At 40.5% G+C, this 24,762-nt stretch overlaps 1 protein-coding gene across 1 annotated transcript in view; it reads right to left on the reverse strand.

Moving 5' to 3' along the window:
- LOC121859169 overlaps positions 1 to 24,191 on the reverse strand; it is a 42,363-nt gene extending 18,172 nt beyond the window's left edge. Inside the window, exons 1-10 of the mRNA XM_042355919.1 lie at positions 23,981 to 24,191; positions 17,469 to 17,551; positions 14,220 to 14,309; positions 11,963 to 12,044; positions 10,652 to 10,834; positions 8,341 to 8,449; positions 7,887 to 8,210; positions 7,210 to 7,316; positions 1,536 to 1,686; positions 865 to 967 (exon numbers count right to left, since the gene is read on the reverse strand). Of these exons, the coding sequence (XP_042211853.1) occupies positions 865 to 967; positions 1,536 to 1,686; positions 7,210 to 7,316; positions 7,887 to 8,210; positions 8,341 to 8,449; positions 10,652 to 10,834; positions 11,963 to 12,044; positions 14,220 to 14,309; positions 17,469 to 17,551; positions 23,981 to 24,191 (1,443 nt within the window). The remainder of the gene's footprint in view (positions 1 to 864; positions 968 to 1,535; positions 1,687 to 7,209; positions 7,317 to 7,886; positions 8,211 to 8,340; positions 8,450 to 10,651; positions 10,835 to 11,962; positions 12,045 to 14,219; positions 14,310 to 17,468; positions 17,552 to 23,980) is intronic.
- Positions 24,192 to 24,762: the final 571 nt, after the last annotated feature.

The raw sequence follows: 24,762 nt of genomic DNA on the forward strand, positions 1-24,762 counted from the left end.
TAATCACTGTCACTGCAACTACAACAATTGGTGGGATCTAGCTGCTGCCTACCAGGATTGCTAGTGTCCAATGTAAGCAATAATACCATAGTACATATTTCACTATTTTAAATAAAAAACTAATCTAGCTTTTATAAATAAAAGCCATAGGTCTTCTTAATTTTACTTAACACATGTATAGTACAGTACTAGTAATATGTAGTAGAGCACTCTTATGAAACATGTGATTTTTACACACATACGAATTAAGGTCATCCCCCTACACCTCTTAGGTGAAGCCCTCAAACTGGGAATATGCACCACCTGTGGGCAGGAAAATTTATAAAAAGATGAGACAGACTGACAGGTGGAGGGAAACCATGATAGGTTGGGGAAAGGCACCACAGAAAGCAAGCATGAGAAAAAACAGATATTGTTAATAAGGACATTAGAATGTACTGTATATTCAACAGAAAAATGCCAAACGGTTGACTGATAAAACATGTACAGTGGGGTATGCTATAACGAATCTAATTGGTTCTAGAACCTTGTTCGTTATAGCATTCGTTCGTTATAGGATTAATCCGTTCCAGGCCCCCAAATACAACCACTTAACACTGAAAAATATAATATAAAATTGTAAAAAAGTGCATAAATATGCATCTAAACCCCTGAAATAAAGAATATCATTAATACTTGTAATAAAAAAACAATAAATTAGCAAAAAAAAATAATTAAATAATGTTCGTTGTAGGAGTTTCGTTCGTTATAGCATTCTCAATTTTATAGGTAAAACCGTTCGTTATAGGAATATTCGTAGTAGGATCCGTTCGTTATAGCATACCCCACTATATAAGTGATAGAGACTGAGTGAGAACAACTTACCAAGGCTGCGAGTGATGAGAGGTGATCTTTGCCTTGCTTGTTGATGATCAGCGGAAGGAGTTTTTGTCTCTGATTTCTGATTTCACCCTTTGCTTCTTTAACACTGAAAATTTATGAATAATCAATCATTATTTGAAAATTCAAACTATGCAACTTCAAATTATTACTTTCTACTGAGTCAAGTTATTAACTCTATGAAAGCTGAATGACTGGCTAATACCAGACAATTTTATTTAACTATGGGAACCCTGAACAATCAGAGGGTTAAATCTTCTTTGCCTGTGAATACAAGATAATATGAGTTATTTATGGTAAAAAGGACAGTCAAAATTACATACTTAATCCAATGTTCACTACACAATGTTTTTCTACAAAAAATTATGTAAATGAGAAATAAAATCACATGTATTTCTTCAGTCTACAAACAACAGCTCTGCCAAATTTTATTACAATTCTGATATAAAAATGGGGGTCGACTACCATATTTAACAATGTAACATTCCCAACACTCACTAACGGGGGCACAACTATCAGATATCCTGATAAAGAAGCCAAATGTATTTAAACCTTTAAAGACTTCCCTGGTGAGAATAAAAACCCAATGAGCACAATCCTCCTTTCCGGGTAACCATTACAAACAACCTACTGCTGCAGTGAAACAGTAACCTTACCTGACCACTGTGTTGATACAAACAAAAGTGTCCACTTGTCCAGTCTGTTTGTTCATTTCAATATACCCACGTGACCTGAGGGTGACATGGGTACCATCCTTACACCTCAGCCTGTAGGATACCACACCTTGTCCTTGACTGCTTGTGAACACTGCCGACAAAGCACTGTGTAAGACAATGCTGAGTATTGTTTACTGGTAGTGGAGTTAACTTATGTCCTGTGAAATTAAAGGTGACTGGATAAATGAGCCCCAGTCCTAACTGGCCCCACCCTAGCTTTACCAACACCAACCATCAGGATTAGGGCCCAGTCTTAATGGGCCCCAGTCCAAAAAATCTTATTCTGATGGGTTATAATACTGATGGATCCCAATACAGTACTAGACTTTACTTTAACCTCTTCACCAATGGAGGGATCTGTACCCGATCAGGCAGTCTATCATTTCTCTGTTGGGCATTATTGACAAGTACTGGGCATGCACTGGCTCTAGATTTTCTAGAATGTATCTAAACAAGTGCCAGTGTTGGTCAAGTCTGGTCTTAAATTCTGTAAGGTTATTCCACAAGTTCACATCTCTTGATAAAAAAAACTAAAAAAACTGACACTATTCTGTACTTGGCAACTGAAGGAATTCAGATTTCTCTTGGTATGAGGGGTGTTGAAGTGCAGGCACCAGCTTAGTGGTCCTCTTTTGGACATTCTCAATCATCTGGCAATTCTTTATCATATCTCAGGGACAAGACAAAATGTCAGTACAGTACAATACTCCAAGTAGGGGAGCACCACACTTTTGAAGCCTTACGAGGGACAAATCATCTAGGTGTGTGTACAATCTTCGTAAAAACCCTAGTGACTTATTTGCATGATTTGCATTCTTCTCACAATGATCTGAGAACTTCAACCTACAAACCCAGATTCTTTTCACATTTGGTTTCGGTCACTGGCACTTCCTCATCACATTTGGACATCTGGTAAGCCTCCTTACTGTGGGCATGACCTTAATGCACCCTCTTGCATTTTGTAATGGGTTAGATTATGTTGGGGACTATTAGGAATGGGGCTCATTTACTTTCAACAAAACTAAAGAATCACAATACTCTTACAATGACCACAACAACAATCATATTTGCCTTACCGGTAAATGTAATGAAAATTATTAAGTATTACTGAAAATCTTGTATAAATGAATGATGATAGAAGACTTTTTATTAAATTGTTCATTCTAAATCTGTAAGTCATGGAGTAACAAAACTAAATGTTAACAGTTAAATTCTTATACTGTATATATATAATTATGGGAAATGGGCAGTGGTGTGCCATGAAAAAATGCTGCAGAACATACCAGATCACTTGAGGCGACCAGACAGTTTACACCTCTACAGTATACGTGCACCCAATTATATTACTACATCATCCATGGGCCTAACATTAGTAGCTGCACACACAAACTCTCCAGAGAAATATCCCCCATAACTTAATAGCATCATTAAGAAGCAAGTATACTGTGCATGAACACACCAGTTTCATGTTCACAATTGCACAGCTATTATTTTCACCCACACTTATTCATATTATGCTATCTGTAATGTAAATCTAAAGTTACGATGTAACCTGTATGAGTAGCCATTAGTCCGATATACCTACCATGAGATGAAGCATTCAAGATGAATTAAGTATACTGTATGTTGAAGGCTTCATCTATCTTTGTGTGTAGTGTAAATTGTAATAGGTTCCTGAGAGCCAGTCAAAGGAAGCTGAAACTAGAAAAATGCACAAGCTGAAATTTCAGAATATTTGTGATGAGGCTTTGAATTTATGAGCTCCCACAAGGGGTCACAGCTCAAGATTGAAGAAGGCGCAAGTCCAGAAAACTGTGAGGGCAAACTTTTCGGAGTGAGAGTTGTGAACTCTTGGAACAATCTGCCAGAAAGTGTTGTGACAGCACCGAGTGTATGTTCTTTCAAGACCAGACTTGACCAACACTGGAGCAGGTTCAGGTACATTCAGGAGCCAGTGCATGCCCAGTACCTGCCAACAGTGCATAACAGAGAGCCAGTACATGACTAGTACTTGCCAACAGTGTGTGACAGAGACGTGACCGATCGCCCAAGCAGCTAACGAGCCGATCAGTGGTGAAGAGGATAAAAGTAAAAGTAAGGAGGCTAGGACAAAAACAGGAGGACAAGCCCCGCCCTCTCAGGATCACACTACACTAGTGAGTGAGAGTAAGAAATTGGAAGTTATTAAGCATGCAAAAAACTTAGCAAGGAGAGATACATTTTGGGGTATATTCATAAACCCAGATCGCACGGTAATGCGGAGGGAACAGCACAAAAACTCCTGGAGTCCTTGAAGCAGAGGCGGGAGGTGTCAATGAGGAATGGGGACGGACGTACACTCGCAACAAAAAGTATCGGTGCATACTGTAGTGTGAACAATTGATACCAGTGACGATAGGTATTGGGAAAGGCTAGTTGTTCCAGCCGTATGTTGGCAGCCCTGGTCAAGTGAAACAAACCGTTATAAATAAGATCGGGAAGTGATAAATAGACAGTATGAAATATGAGGAGCTCCCTGTTAACAAAATTATTTGTGATATTTGTGAATATTGCCACATTAATTTATGCTACCAAATAAACCACTCAACCTGGTCGTCCTGAGGGGTGGTGCAGCGTGGACGGCCGCTCCGAGACCTGTCGTCTGTAGCACCAGTTTCAAGGTATCGCCGAATCCATCATGCAGCGGTGTTCCTGTGAACACCAACCCGCCGGCTAATATCTGTGACGCCGAACCCTTCGTTATGAAAGGCAATAATAGCTCTTCGTGTTCCCTCTGAGGTTTCCATGTTGTCTGGCATGTGTAGATCTCTACTGCTTCATATTGCCTCTGTTTTATACCTACGTTCACCGAGACCGAACCCTCGCTCATCATTCAGTCGACACAAAGCAACAATCCGAAAAAAGGAAACAAACACACTGATTGTCAGCCATATGGCAACACCTAGTGGGGGGGGTTATGAGGATACACTTACCAACCTTCCTGACATATCACAGTGTATACGTATCATTTCGGAAGTCGTCGATCTCACCCTGCACCGATACTTTTTGATGCGAGTGTACATGGGCTATATACAAGGGGAAGGTAGTGGAGGCAAGGGCACCAGTTCAGAACCAAGGGACACTCCCTATCCACTCTACCTGCCATCTAGGAGGAGGCGAGCACCATGTAAACAATGTCATCTCTGACCATACTCCACTAAACACAAAGGATATACAGATATTAAACGAAGCAGCTGCAGAGAATGGAGGGGGGGGCCAGAGTGAATACCAAGACCAGAGACATTACCGAGAACAATTGCCAGCTTGAAAGTCATGTACTGTACACTAATGCTGACCTGTTCCTTGACGAGAGTGGAGTTTGAAACACTAGTGAAGGTACATCAACCCAATATAGTAAGTGTTGTAGAACTGTTGTACAAAAACAGGAGAATCGAACTGGAGGAATGTGAGTTCAGTATTGACGGATATGACTCATTTCTGAACCTTTCCCAAGAAACTTGCGAGAGGGGTGTGGTTATCTATGCTAGGCAAGACCTTAGAGCCAGCAAGATAAGGGCTGGCATTTCTGCCTCACACTTCTCTGGAGCGACCGCTGCTGAGGACTTCATGGCCAGCTTAGGGGCATGACTGTGTTCCCCAGTAGCCAGAGATGCCATCTGAGCCTTCAATGCACTCATGGTTTGCTGCTGAGCGCGCTTGGTGTTCCCCGCCAGTGCATAGATGCCCTGGCATCCCCTTAAGGGCATCGAGAATCGTGGACACGTTGGCCCCTCGTCAGGGCTGTTATGGCGTGTCGGGCCCTGGCATCCTACTCACTGCGCCATGTGAGAGGTTTGAATAATAGACCAGGTTCTTTGGAGACTTTACTCTTGCAGTGTCAGACAGTGAATGGCAACCCGGCGCTGCCACAGGCAAACCCCCACCACCACACATGGGAAAACATATCGTACGATGATACTCCATCTCACAATCTCACAGTGCTAAAGGAATTGTGCATTATATACTGAACCGAAGAAAGTAAAAAATAAATAAATTTGTTATGCCCATGATTGCATAATATGAGCACAAATAGTAATACAGGTGAATATAATAATAAGATTATTTTTACTTTTATCCTCTTCACCACAGATCGGCTCGTTAGCTGCTTGGGCGGTTGGTCATGTCTCTGTTATGCACTCTTGGCAAGTACTGAGCAGGCACTGGCTCCTGATTATATCGGAACCTGCTCCAGTATTGATCAAGTCTGGTCTTGAATGAATTCCCACTAGATGCAGTCACAACGCTCTCCAGCAGATTGTTCCAAAAGTTCACAATTTTCATTCCAAAAAAGTTTGACCTTACAGTTTTCTGGACTTGTAGCTTCTTCAACCTTGAGCTGCAATCCCTTGTGGAGCAGACGTCCACCAGCTCCAGTTATATACATTCGACCGAGTATTGCCCCCCCCGAGATGTTTATACACTTTGATTAGGTCACCCCATGCCTGTCTGTAGTATAAGCTAGGTAGTTGCAGGCATTCTAATCTCTCTGGGTAACTGAGGTTCCATAGAGCAGATGACAGTCTGGTGGCCTTCCTTTGGACATTTTCAATCAATTGACAGTCCCTAGCATTCCTTGGGGACCAGATGGGGTGACAGTACAGTACTCGAGATGGGGAAGCACCTCAATCTTGAAGATCGTAACAAGTGACGGACCATCCAGATATCTTAACGATATTCTTATAAGACCTACTAATTTCGTTACCTGATTCACGTTCTCACAATGGCCCGAGAACTTAAGTTCATTGTCGACATACACACCCAGGTCCTTTTCACATTCTGTCTCAATTAATGCAGTTTCTTTGTCCTGTTGGGACATGTGATACGCCTCCTTACTGTTGGTGTGACCCAGATGCACTTTGTGACATTGAATCTTAGCCATTTCTTCGACCATTCTTGAACCTCACAAAGATCCTTCTGTAGCTCTTCACAGTCTGTTTAGTTCTTAATTTCACTAAATAACTTGGCATCATCTGCAAACATTTGTATGGAGAAGAGTATAGCTTCTGGCATATCATTTATGAAGCAAACAAACAACAATGGGCTCAATACACTGCCCTGTAGTACCCCACTTGTCACAAGTACACATGACTATTTTGTACCATTTATCATCACACACTGTTTATGGTCATGCAGAAAATCTCCAATCGATGCTAGGCTACTTGCCCAAATCCCGTACCCTTCCAATAAAAAAACATTATAAAAAAATGAAGAAAAAAAAAATAATAATAATAAAGCCTTACAACCATAACAGCAAAAATCATCCAAAATAACTTGCCCGGTAATGTACTTTCTTATGTATGAAACAATCCCAAAAGCCTAAAAGATTCTGCCAGATGATTATGAAATGAATCCAAATACTTATTAAATGATGGTTACTGCTATACTATACTATAATACAATATAAATTTTCAGGTATTGTTTATCAAAATTAGTACATGATATTCATCTTATTACACCAAAAAATGAATGGAAGAGAATCATACGAGCAGGGTGACACAGCATATTAAACTTAGACATTGAACATTCACATGGCGAAGGGAAGAACACAGGCTGTACAGTACAATACAATACTCACTAAGTTTATGGGCCACAATAGACCACATCATGTCCTCAGGGTGCATGTATTGGAAAGCTGATGTACCCATTACCTCACCTGGCATTAATCCCGTCACAAAAGATATTCTGCAAAGTGAAGGGAGAAAAATTACCACAAAGAAACACATGTCTGCCCAAATCACAACTGATATTCTGGAATGTAATAATATAAAAACTGTTCAAAGGAAATGTAAATTAATCATGATAAGACAGTCCACTTTTCATAACACAGTACTGTACTTGTAAAAGTGTTTGAAGTAGCAAATGACATTCTCATAATCATAAGTTAAATGATACACAATATGGTTCACGTTATATTATTACAGTTACTCCACGTAATAGTAAAGTGCCACAACAACAAAAGTTTTCAATAAACTTCACCTAAAATTATACTGTACCGCACACTTTATATGATACACATAACCCAAATATAGTATAATGTATATAAAAAAACAAGCCGAGGTTATAATGTTCCAACTTTTTGCTGTGCTTGTCTTGTATCCCTCTCCCCTTACTGTTGCTCCCCTTTCTTGAGGTTTCTGTGTTCTTTGTTCCATCCTACACAAATGTGGAAGAGGCAGAGAGGTAAATATAATGGCTACATAGATAGATTTGAGACATGGACCTAAGTTCTGTGGTGTGTGAGTCGACACTAACCTGTGGTCAGTGTAGAGGATCTTGCCATCCATTGTGTGACGTGTGATGTATTCGTCCTGTGTGGACTCCACTAGGGAGAGCTCATTGATGGGTCTATCCTTCACCACCCTCACAAAACACACCAGCATGTGTGTCCCAGACCTCTGGACCACCTGCATTACCTCTGCATCCTCTAAGTCTGAGTCACAGCTGGTCTTTCTGCCACTATCTGTTGAGGAGTGATGGTCACTGTTGTCATCATTTGTCAAGGAAACACAAGGGGTGACAGGTGTAGTCTGCATCACATTGTGGAGCAGATGGCTGTAAATACTCGAGGCAAATGTTCTTGTGACAGATTCAGTGTTTATGTAAGTATGCATATACTACAGCACAGTACATACATAGACATCTATAATTTCTACATTCATTACCTTTCCCTGTCATACAAAGCCTGCACACGGTTGTTATCAATTACATGTTGGTAGTACAGCGGTAGTATGTTTGTCCCTCACCACTGCGTCCCAGGTCCAATTCCCAGACATCGCAGGTTTTCTCCGGTACTCCAGTTTCCTCCTGTACTAACACTGGACAATGAAGAGTGTAACATAAAACAGATGTGTGTAACAGAACAGATCGACTGCCTGACTGGCTAGTAAGCTGACAAGTGGTGGAAACGATGGTGGTAAAAAAAAAGAAGAGAAAGGTCACAATTCCAACCCTATCCTTAATACAGTGTTTTAATGGAGATTCCATCCACTTCCGATGTTTAACAATCTTGAGTTTGTTTACAATTACCGGTAGTTTCACTTCCTCCCGTATTATTTACTGTTTAAAACATTCTCCCCATCTCCCTTTTCCTCTTTTTTCTCCACTATCTCTCTTCTTTGTGTATTTACTAACAATTCCTTTTTTTTTTCATGGTTTTCTCACTATGGTTAGTTCCCTTCCAGAACAGCTCTTAAGGTTGTCTTTGAAACCTTGTGGCAATTTTTAACCTATTTTTATCATCACTTCCCTTGCATTCTGTTACCAATCTCTTTACTTCCATTTTAATCTTCCTGTACTCAACCTTCTTCCATCATATTTGTATCTACACACAATTTATAGGAATATATGTATTCACATACCATGCTGTATATAATTCACATGTTTAAAAATAATAGACCAATTTCAGTAACAACACATTTATACAGAATTGTTCAGGAGTAATGATTAACCTTTTGTCATCAAAAAAAAAAACCAATGTCATGGTCACAGATGAGACCCAAATGGTATCAGCAAAAGCTAACAGACCACATCATACAGGTTAACCTCATTTATATCAGGGGCTGTGTTCCTAAAAAAAAGGCTAGCAAAAAGCAAACTGTACAAAGATAGGTTGTCTTCGTAAAAGAAGGGTGACGCTCCCAGCCATTAGTTAAAGTCCTTCTTTTCGATGATAAATCTGCACCATATTATGGTAAATTTTCTTGTACAGTACTGTATACACTTAAAGCAATTAATAACTTAATGCTGTAAATGTTACTGAACAAACTTTATAAATAATAATAATAATTAATTAATTGATATCTCACCAATTTGACCAAAGACAGCTGCCAAACCAGGAGAGACTGGTTTCCAGTAGAGTCCCTATGCCAGTCTGCCAGCAGCATCTGGACTGGTGTTCTTAGGGCCAGGCAACCACCCATCCAAGTACTAACCCAGTGTTGCTCAACATGGTACTACGGAGTATACTCTACTCACCACTGCTTTCTGTTGTTTTTTGCATGAGAAGAAGTAGGCATGGAGGATGTTTTACTGGTGCCAGAACATCAAAACTGATGGCTTGTTGGGCTCTTAAGAAGCTTCAAGCAAATGAATTAAAATCCACCTCAAACAATTCATTTTAAATGTTATCACACCCTGAACCATTGGTTGAATTAAGAGTGGTGGAAGGCGGCATTCATGAGGGCCTTTAAAGTGTCAACTCTTCAGACAAGACACGACAGGATAAACCTCACAGAGACATTAAAAATCTTTAAAGGAATGGAAGACGTAAACCTGGATCATTTTTGTTGAAATGTCAAATACAAATGCTGTACAAGAGATCACATGTAGAGGGTGGTAGATCTATGGAACAATTTACCAGCTGAGCCCTTGGAAGCACGAAAAATGCTGGACTCCAAAATAGCTCTGGACAAGACCATCATAAACAATGGGGAGGATCCTATATGGATCATCAGCTTCCTTCCCCGTCACGGTCACCTCCAGCTGTGGTGGATGTCAGGTAAATGTAATATTAGGTTGCAAGCCATTTAGGTGCACAAGGTGGCCAAGGGCATTATTGTGCCTTGAAACTGACATTAAACTTACAGCAGAAGTGCTCGACCTCCAAACAAAAAGTAAATAAATCAGCTATCAGTTATGTAGGTTTTTCTATTAGCTTGCCAGCGAATAGATAAAGTATCATGGCTAAGATGCTTTAAAGCCAGGGGATTCTGGGAGTGGTGTATGAGTAACTGTTTTTGTTCAAGACCTCTAACGGTGTCCTTGCAACATGCATCACAAGAGATGTTTTTCGACGGTACTTCACACTCAGGAAGAAGAAAAGCATGCTACAGTACACAGCTACATACTTGTGAACAATAGTCAATATAAAAAAAATCTGGATGGTAAAAAGTAAACCATAAATGAGATTCCAGTTCTTTGTGGAACCAGTACAGGTACCCCAATATGAAGGTACATCAGCATTGACAGTCAAAGAACTGGGTGCCAAACTCTTGATTCCCCAGTGGCACATTACTAACCTCCTAAGTCCCTGGAGGGTACAGTTGTGGGCGAAGGTGTGTGTGCTGACGTGGGTTTTGTGGGCGTGGGATGAGGTAGTGGTCGGAAGCTGCCTACTACATGGATGATCTCATAACGACAAGGGTCACCCTTGGACGCAACTTTCTCTGTCATGCGGCAGAAAAACGACCGCCGTGAACTACCTGTAACAAAAATAGGCATTAGTAGAATGTTATGTTGTTACTGAGGTGTGGGTTAGAAGTATGAGGCGGGATCATTCAGTAAGGTGTGAGCTAGAAGTATGAGGTAGGATCATTCAGTAAGGTGTGAGCTAGAAGTATGAGGTAGGATCATTCAGTAAGGTGTGAGCTAGAAGTATGAGGTAGGATCATTCAGTAAGGCGTGAGCTAGAAGTATGAGGTAGGATCATTCAGTAAGGTGTGAGCTAGAAGTATGAGGGAGGATCATTCAGTAAGGTGTGGGTTAGAAGTGTGAGGTAGGATCATTCAGTAAGGTGTGAGCTAGAAGTATGAGGTAGGATCATTCAGTAAGGTGTGAGCTAGAAGTATGAGGTAGGATCATTCAGTAAGGTGTGGGCTAGAAGTGTGAGGTAGGATCATTCAGTAAGGTGTATGAGGTAGGATCATTCAGTAAGGTGTGAGCTAGAAGGTAGGATAGGATTCATTCAGTAAGGTGTGAGCTAGAAGTATGAGGTAGGATCATTCAGTAAGGTGTGAGCTAGAAGTATGAGGTAGGATCATTCAGTAAGGCGTGAGCTAGAAGCTATTCAGTAAGGTAGCTGAGGTAGGATCATTCAGTAAGGTGTGAGCTAGAAGTATGAAGTATGAGGTAGGATCATTCAGTAAGGTGTGAGCTAGAAGTATGAGGTAGGATCATTCAGTAAGGTGTGAGCTAGAAGTATGAGGTAGGATCATTCAGTAAGGTGTGAGCTAGAAGTATGAGGTAGGATCATTCAGTAAGGTGTGAGCTAGAAGTATGAGGGAGGATCATTCAGTAAGGTGTGAGCTAGAAGTATGAGGTAGGATCATTCAGTAAGGCGTGAGCTAGAAGTATGAGGTAGGGTCATTCAGTAAGGTGTGAGCTAGAAGTATGAGGTAGGATCATTCAGTAAGGTGTGAGCTAGAAGTATGAGGTAGGATCATTCAGTAAGGTGTGAGCTAGAAGTATGAGGCAGGATCATTCAGTAAGGTGTGAGCTAGAAGTATGAGGGAGGATCATTAGAAGTATCATCAGCACTACACGCAACAAGTTTATTTACTTTCAAGAAAACCATTTTATATTTTTTAAGGCACAGTAAAGACAAGATTTACCCATGGAGGAGAGTTGTTCCTCCATTATAAGGCGGTCCTCTGGGTGGATGATGCCGTACACACTGTGTCCCAGGAGGTCAACCTGTCACACATACATTACACAACGTCAGTCATTATTTACACACACTAAGTTTCAATTCTATGACAAATAGTATTTTAAAATAATCTAATACCTGACCTTAATACCCTGTGGTTTTGGAAATATCTTTACTTAGATTTTATTACAAATCTCAGTGCAAGTGTTTCACAACTGGCTCATGAAGAATCTAGAATAAATACTTCAAGTCAACACTACTAATTAGTAACGCTTGAACAAGTTACAAAAAACTCGCATTCTAATTACAGTACTCCATATCGGTAGGTGCTTTGTGTTGTTTTCAGACATTATTTAAACAATTTATAATCTATTGAAAAATTTAATAAAAATAAAGTGATCTCTGATACTTTACCTTGGTGTTTTAACAATATTTTCCAAATTTACACACTGGTTTTTAACGAATTTTACAAAAAACAAAACAAAAAGACAGTGGACCATTTTACATGTTTACTTCAAATTCAAGAAAAATAATCGGGCCAATCTATCTAATCTTAAATGCTTTGGTGTTTGTGATTTCAAAAACAAAATTACTTGGTTAATAATTTCATTATATGTTCTCCCAAACATACTGATAAAAGTTGATGATTAAAAATTAAAATCGAAATTATTGGTGCTAATTTAAAATCTCAACTAATTTAGCACCTGTTCACGTGGTTTTATGCATTTTCCAATTCAAATCAGTAAAATTATCCATTTAACTTGAGTAAAGGCTAACCACTAAGCACTCTACCCAGTGAGTAATGAAACTTCAATAATTCAGTAATCACCAGCATAAATAAAGCAACCAGTCGCGCTAGAAAGTAGGTGCTGCGACCCTCTCAAAAACTCTCTCCTGTGGTATTCTATAAGCGTTAAACAGTGACATAATATCCAAATACTATCACAAAATATTAATGCATATTGTACGTGAACATAAAACTGTCAAGTCAATATAGTGTACAGGTTAAAATAAAATAAAAATATTGAAGTACATCCAAATGAGAAGTATTCCAACACGTGCTGCCATCTGTCGCCCGCCCGCCCTGGTGACTACTGAATGTAGCCACAAAACTTCATTGCAGTAAACTGTACGCTACGGTAATTGTATATCAGAATTGTAAATTGTTGATGGATTAATTTAGTAATTACTATACGAACCTCGTTAAAAGCTAGATGTTGAAGTGCAGTAATAACATCATAACTTCAGTGGAGACAGTCTATTAATGGCATTATTTATCAAGATTTTACTTGCTAATTCTTGAATACAAAATCCATTGAAGATGCACCATCACACCAGTATTTCTACTATCAACTTTTTTCACGAATTGTCGGAGTTGTCGTTGGCTGCACCAACAAGTTGGACAACTCGTACAACTTACCAGTCAACTCCAGATCTATAATTGATACTACAAACACTGAAGTTAAAAAAAAAAAATACCTAAAATATAACGCTAAAATTATAAGCTAATTATTACTCTTCTTCCCAAGATTACTCTTATTATGTTTATTTTCGTGATTTTAAAAAGGTAAAAAAATTTAATTTGTTGTTTACATTTTGACCACGCGGGAATAACATCATGACGGAGCCAACAGATGAAATAATTTCCCAAGTATGGACACGCCTCTCCTAGGAGTTCTTGGTGGACCAGACAATGCAGCGCCGCTGTCTCTGGGATCAGTAGGACTCTTCATAAAAAAAAAAATAGAATTGCTGGGCTTTCTTCGTCAGTTGGATCCATCTAGTTTGTTGACAGTTGTCGAACGAGGGAACCTGGCGAGTTGGTTCTAAACGCCTGTGTGACGGTGCACAAGAAGTTGGAGGCTTTTCTGAAAGTTGACAAAAAAAAAGACGAAAGAATGCCAGTGTGACGCCACCTAAGTGTAGCAATTTCACCTAGGACCCGAGATGGTCACCTACAAATTGGTCTACGTTTTTTATGAAGGATAATGAAAAGACAGTTAAACCACAGAGAGAGAGAGAGAGAGAGGGGGAGATTAACATAATAATTTTCTCTAATTTTTATTTTTTTTTCCGCCCCACCCACGGCCCCGTCGTGGATCGATGACCTGTGTACGGGTGGGCTACTCCCCACAAAAAAAGAAGAAGGTTGGCGACCAAAGTCTTTCAATCTAACCGTGACTCTTAAAAACAGAGAACCAGTAAACAATGACAGTGTTTACCTGCGTGTGTCCAAAGAAGTGCTCGATGGCTTGGGCGACATAGGCTACCTTCCCTGTTGAGGTTACCACCAACAGGAACCCCCCGATAGCCTGCAACACAAATTACACAGTACTCAATACAATCGCAATAATTTACTAAAGCTTAACGAATAGATGTTAAATTCCGAGCACATCCAGGCGGATACGTACAGTAGGTGCCAGGCATTCCGACAGTCTACCCCCTCCCAGCTTTTGTCACTAATCCCGGAACCTAACCTAACTTAACATAACCCAGTCTAATCTAACCAACCCAAACATAACCCAGCCTAATCCAACCTACGCTAACATAACCAAGCCTATCTAACTTACCCTAAAATAACCTACCCTAACACAACCCAGCCTCATCTAACCTATACCCTAACATAACCCAGCCTAATCTAACCTTCCCTAATATAACCCAGGCTAACCTAACATAACCCAGCCTAACTTACCCTATACTCTACCCTTAACAAAACTCAACCTAACCTAACCTACCATATCTTAGTCCCAATTAAACCCAACTTGACCTAACCTAATGCAGCCTAACTTTGATTAACCTAAACTTAATCAAACATTATCTACAACATACCGACCGCTTGTATATGAAAACACAGGTCCAGGTCTAGCAAACACGGGTCTAAGTCTAGCTAACACATGTTCCAAGTTGGCGCTTCAAACACAACATAGTGATATAACACGCGAGGAAAGTGCTGGCCACGCTGAGACCACAAGCACCAAGAATACTGTCGCTAAAACTTGATCAACAAGGAAAGAAATTATACTGTATTTTCGCAAAACTCGGTCACCACACAGAACTGGACTAATTAATATACCAATGTTGCCTCTTTCAGAGAAAGACGGTTTAATGCAATGGCTGGCTTTCACTCAGTGCCCCTTGATCTTGACTAATGCTAAGTTTATTTCTCGTTACTTACTGTATATGTATAACATTAATCAGTATTAGAGCGAAGAAGGAATAGCAGCTTTTTTAGCATTTATTCAGACCGCTACAGTGGCGAATCCAGGGGCCCAGAGACAAGTGGTCCCCAGACAATACAATGGCTTCATCTTCTGAAATTAATGCGGGTCCATTATTCCTGGTTACCGTATTTTGAGTACTGTAACAGATTACAATTAAAAATAGTAATTGTTAACTTTAAAATTTCCTATCACGTTGCAGTACAATATATCAAAATATTTATCTTTTCATATCGTTAGATTTATTTATTTTGTATTTTATTTTATTTTATTTTTTGCGGATTCGTTGATGCGAGTAAAGAATGGCATGTGAAGCAAGCAGAGGTTGAAATACCTGTTCATCTGTTGTCGTTTGTTCAAGATCTGGGGATGGATTTAAGCAAGATGGGAAGTACGGTTTGTGCTATGATAAAGCAAGTGTGTTTATATGCAGAATAAATCATTTGGTGTATTTACTGAGAATTATTTCAACTTGTTTTGAAAAGAATCCTGTAACTTTTTCTTACTCTAACATGACCGATTTGTATCTCAGCCAGACTTATGTTGACTACCTATTTTAGGTAACATTCTTCATTGTTGTAGTGTGTATTTTTTTCATGCCATATTTACAATATGGCAAGTCGGGTCAGGGGGTTGGTGAGGTGCGAGGATCCGAAAAGAATTCACTTACTCACTTGCATTTTGACGCGCAGATGACCAACTTAACAGGCGTGTTGTTTTATGCTTGTAAACTCCCAGCTGCCATTAATATTATGAACACACATAACTAGGTAATAAAATGTATAATAATTTTTTTGTAATATTGTTTATATGTCTGTTGTTTACGTACATTCCCGTCTTTCAATTTTATATTTGCTATTCCTACTAACGTTTGCGGAGATGTTAGAAAATTTTCTATGATTTAAATTTCGTGTCATCGCCTCTATAAATACCAGCTATAACTATTATTTTTGGATGAGTATCATTTTTCATCAATACTTCTACTCGAAATCTAGGATGTCCACAGTTGCCGCAAAATATGCCGATTTTCCTGACTGACTGACCGACCGACCGACTCACACGAACGCACGCGCCCGCACACACTCACACGAACGCACGCGCCCGCACACACTCACACGCACGCACGCACGCCCGCACATAGTATGTTTCAAGTCAAATTGTTGCATATTAATTATACAGCTGTTTATCATACTAATTGTAATAATGTTAATGTCGATGTGACTTACAACTTAATAGTTCGTTGTAATACGTGAAGGGAGGGAGGGAGGTATATTAATTTTTTTTTTAATTTACAGTTTTGGTGGTAAAGGAAGCCGGGAGCTTGCTTAATCCTTCCTTCGTTTCTCATGACTTTGTTCTCCAATGTTAGCACAGAAGAACACCGGTGGACCTGGAGAGAACCCGCTAAATTTGGTAGGGTCACACCATGGGCCACATTAGACAACGGGGCCCGGACAAAAGCCCCCGAGGACAAAAGCCCCTCGGACAAAAGCCCCTCAGTAAAAGTGCAAAATAGGACAGAAGCTCCCTGTTTTTATGTTAAAGAGAGGGTCATTAAAAATATTAAAAATATATAGATTTGAATATGAAATTATTACAATTTAAATAATTAGAATATTATAACTCTTTTAATTTTGATATAGAACATTATTAAATAAATAGAAAAGAAAAAGACGACATATTTTACCTTCATGTTCATTCTGTATTTACTGAGGTGACCCTAGAGCCCAGTGAGGTCACTGAATGTCAGGGGAGTAATTACCCCAGTAGACACAACATACGTCAGTGCAGATTTAATAAACATTCCTTGTATACTTCTTTATAACTATAGTAGAATTCCCGAAGGTTAGGTTACGTTAGAGAAGTGTCCATAAATTGCAAAAAAAATTAAATTATTTTAAAAATTCTTATTATTTCACCTGGGGGACTTTTGTCCCAGGGTGGCTTTTGTCCTAGGGGGCTTTTGTCCTAGGGGGCTTTTGTCCTAGGGGGCTTTTGTCCTAGGGGGCTTTTGTATTGGGGGGCTTTTGTCCTTGGGGCTTTTGTCCTACACTTGTCCTAGGGAGCTTTTGTCCTACACTTGTCCTAGGGAGCTTTTGTCCTACACTCCTAGAAAACACCCTTCTTACATTCGACCCGTGGACTGAACCGGGAGCAGTGATGAGAGGCAAGTGCGCTATTACTAAGGTTAGGTGCGGGTGTAGGAGGCATGAAGGTAATACAAGTAGAAACAATGAAGGAGGGAAGACGTACCTGGGAGAGTGTGTGGGAGAGGGGGGCGTCCAGTAGGCCAGGAAGCACCTCCCTCACACCGCTGGCCTCCTCCTTAGACAGAACTGCAGGAGAAAGATGATGATAATGATGATAATAACAGTAATAATAATAATAATAATAATAATAACGTAATAATAATAATGTAATAATAAGAATAATTAATAATAATGTAATAATAATGAGAAATACTTCAATAAAATCGTCTTTTCCCATTATACCAGTATAATCGGTTCAGGGAGCTTTAACACGGATAAAATCTCTTTTTACTTTTACTTTTCTGCCCCTCGCCACTAATCAGCTCCTTTGCCGCTTAAGCGGTCGGTCACGTCTCAGTTACGCACTGTTGGCAAGTACTAGACATGTACTGGTTCCAGGATGTATCTACTGTACACTTGCGCCCGAGTTCACAATTCACACTCAGAAAAAGTTTGCTCTGACAGTTTTCTTAACTTGTGGCTTCTTCAACCTTAGGTTGTTACATCTACTGGGGCGGCGTCCGCCAACTCATGGTATGAATACTCGACTTAGTACTGTTCTCTGAGTTGGATATAAACTTCAATCAAGTCGCCTAGTGCCCGCCTATAGCATAAGTGTGGTGGACATTTTCAATTAACTGGCAGTCTAGCATATCTCGGGGACCAGACAGGGAACCACCTCACCTTTGAAGAACGTTACGAGCACGGACCGATAACTTCAGTTCGTTGTCAACATACACTCTCAGGTCCTTTTCACATTCGGTCTCCTTTAATGCGGTTTCTTCATCCCACTGGGACGTGTGACACGTCTCCTTACTGTTGGTACAACCTAGGTGCATCCTCTTGCATTTCGTGGTTAAATCTTAACAGCCATTCCTTTGACCACTCCTGAAGCTGACAAGAGATCTTCCTGTAGCTCTTCACAGTCCATTTGGTTACCATATCATCCCCATTTTTTTTCTTTCCATTGTCGGTCACAATGACCCAGGACGACTAACTGCACCAGACTTCTCTGCTTGGGTGACCAGGATGTCAGTACTTGTGTCCATTACAACTACCGGTCCTAAATTTACCAGTGAAATTAAAATGACAGCAATTAGACGGCGTGGGTCACCTCTCTGCCTGGCCAGTGTTGATGTTTTCTGTTAACACTTGCCTCTGATCACTGTCGTGAGACTTGTCTTTTACGAACTGGAGAGAAATTCCGTTTGCTTGACTGTTGGGATCAAACTTGTATTAAACAGCACCGCTTGGGTCTTGGCAATGTCAGGGTGGTACTCAGTAGTCTTGTAGAAGTTGATACAGACGCATCGCCATCAAACATGATTATAATATACATTCTGATTTTTTTTCCGGACATATACTGCCAAAAATTTTTCACGTGTAGACTGTGGTGTCAGGTATACCTAATACAGTGGAGTGACACAGGCCAGGCTCACACACACCTCTTCCACATGAGGTGCCAATTCTGAAAAACCCAAGTTGAAAATAATGTGTTCTGTCCTAATGTAAGCATGTAATGTAAGCATAATGCGTTGTCTAATGATAGACCCTGTTGCCACATGGCATCACGAAAATTGTGACCAGGTCCCAGGTTCCTCATCTGACTTTCTGCCACATTTACACACAATTACAGGGTCTCAATTGTTTCCCTTACTTTGACAACACAACATACATATATTGTTTCTCACTCTTCATAATTCTTTTATTTTAATTATAGTTTTATTATTATTATTATTATTATAATTATTTTTAAATATATTTATTAGTATTATTAATATTTTATTTTAAGTGTTATTTATTTTTTTTATTAATTTTATTATTATTATCATCATTATTATTATTGTTTTATTATATTCCCCCCCAGGCTTTGATGTGGGTCATTAAAAATGACCTGTGCCCGGGCGGACTAATGCCCGAAAAAAAAGAAAGTTGATCAGTGTTCGGCGTTACCTTGTTGGGCATTTCAATCATTGGCACTGTTGACGTTTATCCTCCTGATAGTTCCAGCAACCATTACGTGGGTGGTCTATCTTTCTCTACCTGTATCAAGGATATCCGTGACGGAGCTCAACCTTCATTTGTCACTGAACAGGTTCCCCCAGTGGACAGACAGGCATGGTTTCCGTTTTTCTCCCACGAAAACTGTGGCCATGCACTTCTGTCACTCATGTAGTCTTCATCCTAATCCTAACCTCCAGTGTTTCTATACGGACACCGGATTCAGTGTGTATGTGTAATGAGCCGCACTTCCCTGGGTTGATTTTTGCTAATTAACTCACTTGGGTTTCCCACCTTCGGTCTCTCAAGACTTCGTGTAAGTGGAGATGTGAAAACGCATCTAACCGATTATTAAAGGGTTCGCAAGATGAGATGTATTCCCAATAAACCAAATTACCTGCAACTACACAACAGGTTATCTCCATATATCGCAGGTGTTCTCCACACACAAATTACCTCAATACACAGCAAATGTTCTCTACACACGCACACACATAATTACCCTTCACTGATAAATTCAACATCTAACCAGGGCATGAACTGATGTGTACAGTTGTGTGTCCCAACCTCACCCCCCTCTCTCTCTATCTCACCATTTTTGTACAGTATGGTTAAACGAGATTTTCGGAGGCGTCAACAAGTCTCCAGTTGCGAAGAAAATCTTGTTTTGCTGCTCTGCTTTATGTGAGCCAGGCAGCATTCCCACACCTCCTCCAGTTACATGAATTACCGTACACAGCGTTAAGAACCATTAAAAATCCCCCTTTTAATCGGTGTTTTAAGCGATTCAGTGTTTTAAGCGAGTCTGTGTTTTAAGTTATTCTGGGATTTTAAAGGAGTCTGTTTTTGAGGCGTCAGATGTGAAATAACAAATAGTTTAGAGGAAGGACGAGAAAATTTAACCTTGGACCCTTGACAAATCAACTTCGCATCATTGCCTACATGGGCAAATTTATATCCATTTTCCCCAGCTCCAGTTAACCCCTTGGGTATGATGGCTTAATCTCATGAATACAGTGTTATTGTACTTAGGGGGTTAAGTCGTCGTACTCGGGGGTAAAGATATTTGACTCAATGGGCGGATTCATAGTACTCAGGAAAAATGCATCATACTGAAGGGGTTAAGGTGTAAATCTAATGGCAGGAACCTCCTTGTGTGCCGAGACCCTGCATGGGTGAATGTACAGTACTGTACTGACTCAACCTGCTCACTCCTCCAGGAAGGTTCAGGTACTAGGTCTTAGCAACACACGCACATACTGTACTCACTGATGCGCTATCGAAACTTGATTTATTTTAATGTATGCCTGTCGGGGGGTCGGTCATCATGTAAGCGTTCTGACACTATCTGATTAGGCTATCCAGACCCGGCACTTCTCTCGAGGTTATTGTACACCACTGGAAACCTCCCCATCCCCTTCTTCCTTTCCTCATTCCGGTACCATGTGGTGTGGTGTGGGTTGGGGGGGGGGGAGGAGGTGCTCAGTTTGGTTTTGCCTGTTTGCTTATCTGTTTATTTATTTTATCGTTTCCTTGTCCGGGTGATACCTCAGGTACTTTTTAAGGCAGTAAGCTGATATTTGGAGATGAGTGACCGATTGCTCTGATTTTTTTATTTAGTTTTAGACTCATATTGTACAGCGTCTGCCTCCCAACTCCGTAGAGCCAGGCTACTTGAGAGTACTGTATATATTATGGACACTTCTGCTCGTTGTCTGAACTCTTTCATGTTGCTGTCGACACAAAAGCAGATATATGTAAATCCTACTGATAGCAAATGGCTGGCCAAATTATAAAACATTATATCTTATCCTATGAAATATAACTGTAGTGGGAGTGACCACCGACTCTCATCCAGAGAAATTTGATTCATGTAGAAGTTAAATTAACTATCATTCAACAAACATAATCAGAGGGCTGGGCTTATCTGTTAATTGTTGACAACCTGTGTGTTTACTAAGCTAACATATAGGCCCTTGAAGACCATAGCTGTTGAAGCCCAGTATTATATCATAACCCAACATCGTCCACAGGTTCTTTATATTGTTACAGCCAAAACAACAACACACATGGATCAAGTCTCAAAAAAGGCCGCCTTAACTCTCTTGTGGCGCCGGTGTGTATGAATAATAATAATACAATTACTAAGTGAGAGAGACGTTACGTAATAAATAATGAGCCGAGTCACAGCTAAACTGACGGAATCACACACACACACACACACACACACACACACACACACACACACACACACACACACACACACACACACACACACACACACACACACACACACACACACACACACACACACACACACACACACACACACACACACACACACACACACACTACTGTATACTCCACTGACGTGAATCTCATCCTCTGTCAGGAGTAGAGGGAGACCTGTGCCGACAACACCACGCCCTCTTGTTTACCATCACCTGACCTCCAGTGTCAACAGACGTCACGTGTCAACAAGTAAACATGAAGCGGTATCGCTCTTGCCTCGCAAGCAAGATGTCACGGGTTCGATTCCCGGGCCGGTGAAAGTTGTTTGGACATACTTCATAGCCCCCATTAGTCTCTGTTCACCTAGCAGTAAAGGTACCTGTTGTAAGTCGAAAGTTGCGAATTCGTATTCAGGGAGTTGTTGGAGCTTCCAATAACTTGATGATATAAACCATTGACTCTTCAGGCTTCTACGCCCTAAACTCATAAGACATAAAGGCAAGCATGAACTTAGCATGCTTCCCTGTTGGGCGCTGTAAACGCTTCTGCGCTTCACCTTGTACAGGAGAGAGGGATGGTTGTGGTGTAACATGATGTACAAGAGAGGGATGGTTGTGGTGTAACATGATGTACAGGAGAGAGGGATGGTTGTGGTGGAACATGATGTACAGGAGAGAGGGATGGTTGTGGTGTAACATGATGTACAGGAGAGAGGGATGGTTGTGGTGTAACATGATGTACAGGAGAGGGATGGTTGTGGTGTAACATGATGTGCAGGAGAGAGGGATGGTTGTGGTGGAACATAATGTACTTGAGAGAAGGATGGTTGTGGTGTAACATGATGTACAGGAGAGAGGGATGGTTGTGGTGTAACATGATGTACAAGAGAGGGATGGTTGTGGTGTAACATGATGTACAGGAGAGAAGGATGGTTGTGGTGTAACATGATGTACTTGAGAGAAGGATGGTTGTGGTGTAACATGATGTACAAGAGAGAAGGATGGTTGTGGTGTAACATGATGTACAGGAGAGAAGGATGGTTGTGGTGTAACATGATGTACAGGAGAAAAGGATGGTTGTGGTGGAACATAATGTACTTGAGAGAAGGATGGTTGTGATGTAACATGATGTACAGGAGAGGGGGGTGGTTGTGGTGTAACATGATGTACAGGAGAGAGGGATGGTTAGGTGTAACATGTGTGTACAGGAGAGGGGATGGTGATAACATGATGTACAGGAGAGGGATGGTTGTGATGCAACATGATGTACAGGAGGGATTGGTTGTGAAAACATGATGTAAGGGAGAGAGATGGTTGTGGTGGAACATGATGTTGTGTGGACAGAGGATGGTTGTGGTGTAACATGATGTACAAGAGAGAAGGATGGTTGTGGTGTAACATGATGTACAGGGAGAAGAAGGATGGTTGTGGTGTAACAATGTACTTGAGAGAGGATGGTTGTGGTAACATGATGTACAGGAGAGAAGATGGTTGTGGTGTAACATGATGTACAAGAGAGAAGGATGGTTGTGGTGGAACATAATGTACTTGAGAGAAGAATGGTTGTGGTGTAACATGATGAACAGGAGAAGAATGGTTGTGGTGTAACATGATGTACTTGAGAGAGGGATGGTTGTGGTGTAACATGATGTGCAGGAGAGGGGGTGGTTGTGGTGTAACATGTATGGTTGTGGGTGAACATGAGGACAGAGAGGATGTTGTGGTGTAACATGATGTACAGGAGAGAGGGATGGTTGGTGTAACATGATGTAAACAGAGAGAAGGTTGTGGTGTACAGGAATGTACAGAGAGAGATGGTTGTGGTGGAACATGATGTGCAGGAGAGAGGGATGTACAGGAGAGAGGGATGATTGTGATGTAACATGATGTACAGGAGAGAGGGATGGTTGTAGTGTAACATGATGTACAGGAGAGGGATGGTTGTGGTGGAACATGGTGTACAGGAGAGAAGGATGGTTATGGATTAACATGATGTACAGGAGAGGGATAGTTGTGGTGTAACATGATGTACAGGAGAGGGATGGTTGTGGTGTAACATGATGTACAGGAGAGGGATGGTTGTGGGTTAACATGATGTACAAGAGAGAGGGATGGTTGTGGTGTAACATGATGTGCAGGAGAGAGGGATGGTTGTGGGTTAACATGCAATATAATACTTAAATTCAGAACTTTCTGGAAAAAGAAACAAGAAAACAAAAACATAGAACCAAAGCAATAAACAAAGAAAGAAAAAATGTAAGGAATGAAGGAAAGAAAGACTTACTGTCGTTCATCCTGATGTAACTGGCCGCGAGCCGCAGCACAGAGGTCTTGTCCACCTTCCTCCCGGCCCCAGCCACTAGAGGCACCAGACTGGCCAGCTCTGTCACGTGTCGGTTCAGCTTGTCGCGACGCACCTTCTCCGCCAAGTTCCGCACCTCCCGCGAGGAACTGTGGTCGGGAGAGGAAAGGAGATTCTTAGGTGGAGGATGCATGGATACACAGGTTCATGTACACACAGATAAAGACAGAGGTATGTTTATATCATGGGACCGCAAGTTGGAGACAGGAGGTGTGTGGTGATGTGTGGACACATACACACACAGTGTCGCAGGTATATAAACAGACATGTATAGGCATATACTGTAGGGAAAAGTTCATACTGACTGACACACACACATACGCACTTTGAAGTTTGATATCAAAGGCCCAGAATAAATAAACATAAATACATATACTTTATTTCGTAAATAAAATTCTGGTGGGGGGTTAAACACGCTCTCATTCTCATTATATATATATATATATATATATATATATATATATATATATATATATATATATATATATATATATATATATATATATATATATATATATATATATAATTCTATGATTCATGTTGTCAATAATAACAAATTATCACTTATTACTGTTATCATTATGACAGGCAATATAATATACACACACCCACAACAGTCCTGTCTCTTGAACCACGAACTCCAAGATTCAGACTCGTAAACCTTAAGCAGTAGACACTAATGCATAATTGCATACATAAATACT

The sequence above is a fragment of the Homarus americanus genome, unplaced genomic scaffold (assembly GCF_018991925.1).
Source record: "Homarus americanus isolate GMGI-L3 unplaced genomic scaffold, GMGI_Hamer_2.0 scaffold50924, whole genome shotgun sequence".
NCBI lineage: Eukaryota > Metazoa > Arthropoda > Malacostraca > Decapoda > Nephropidae > Homarus > Homarus americanus.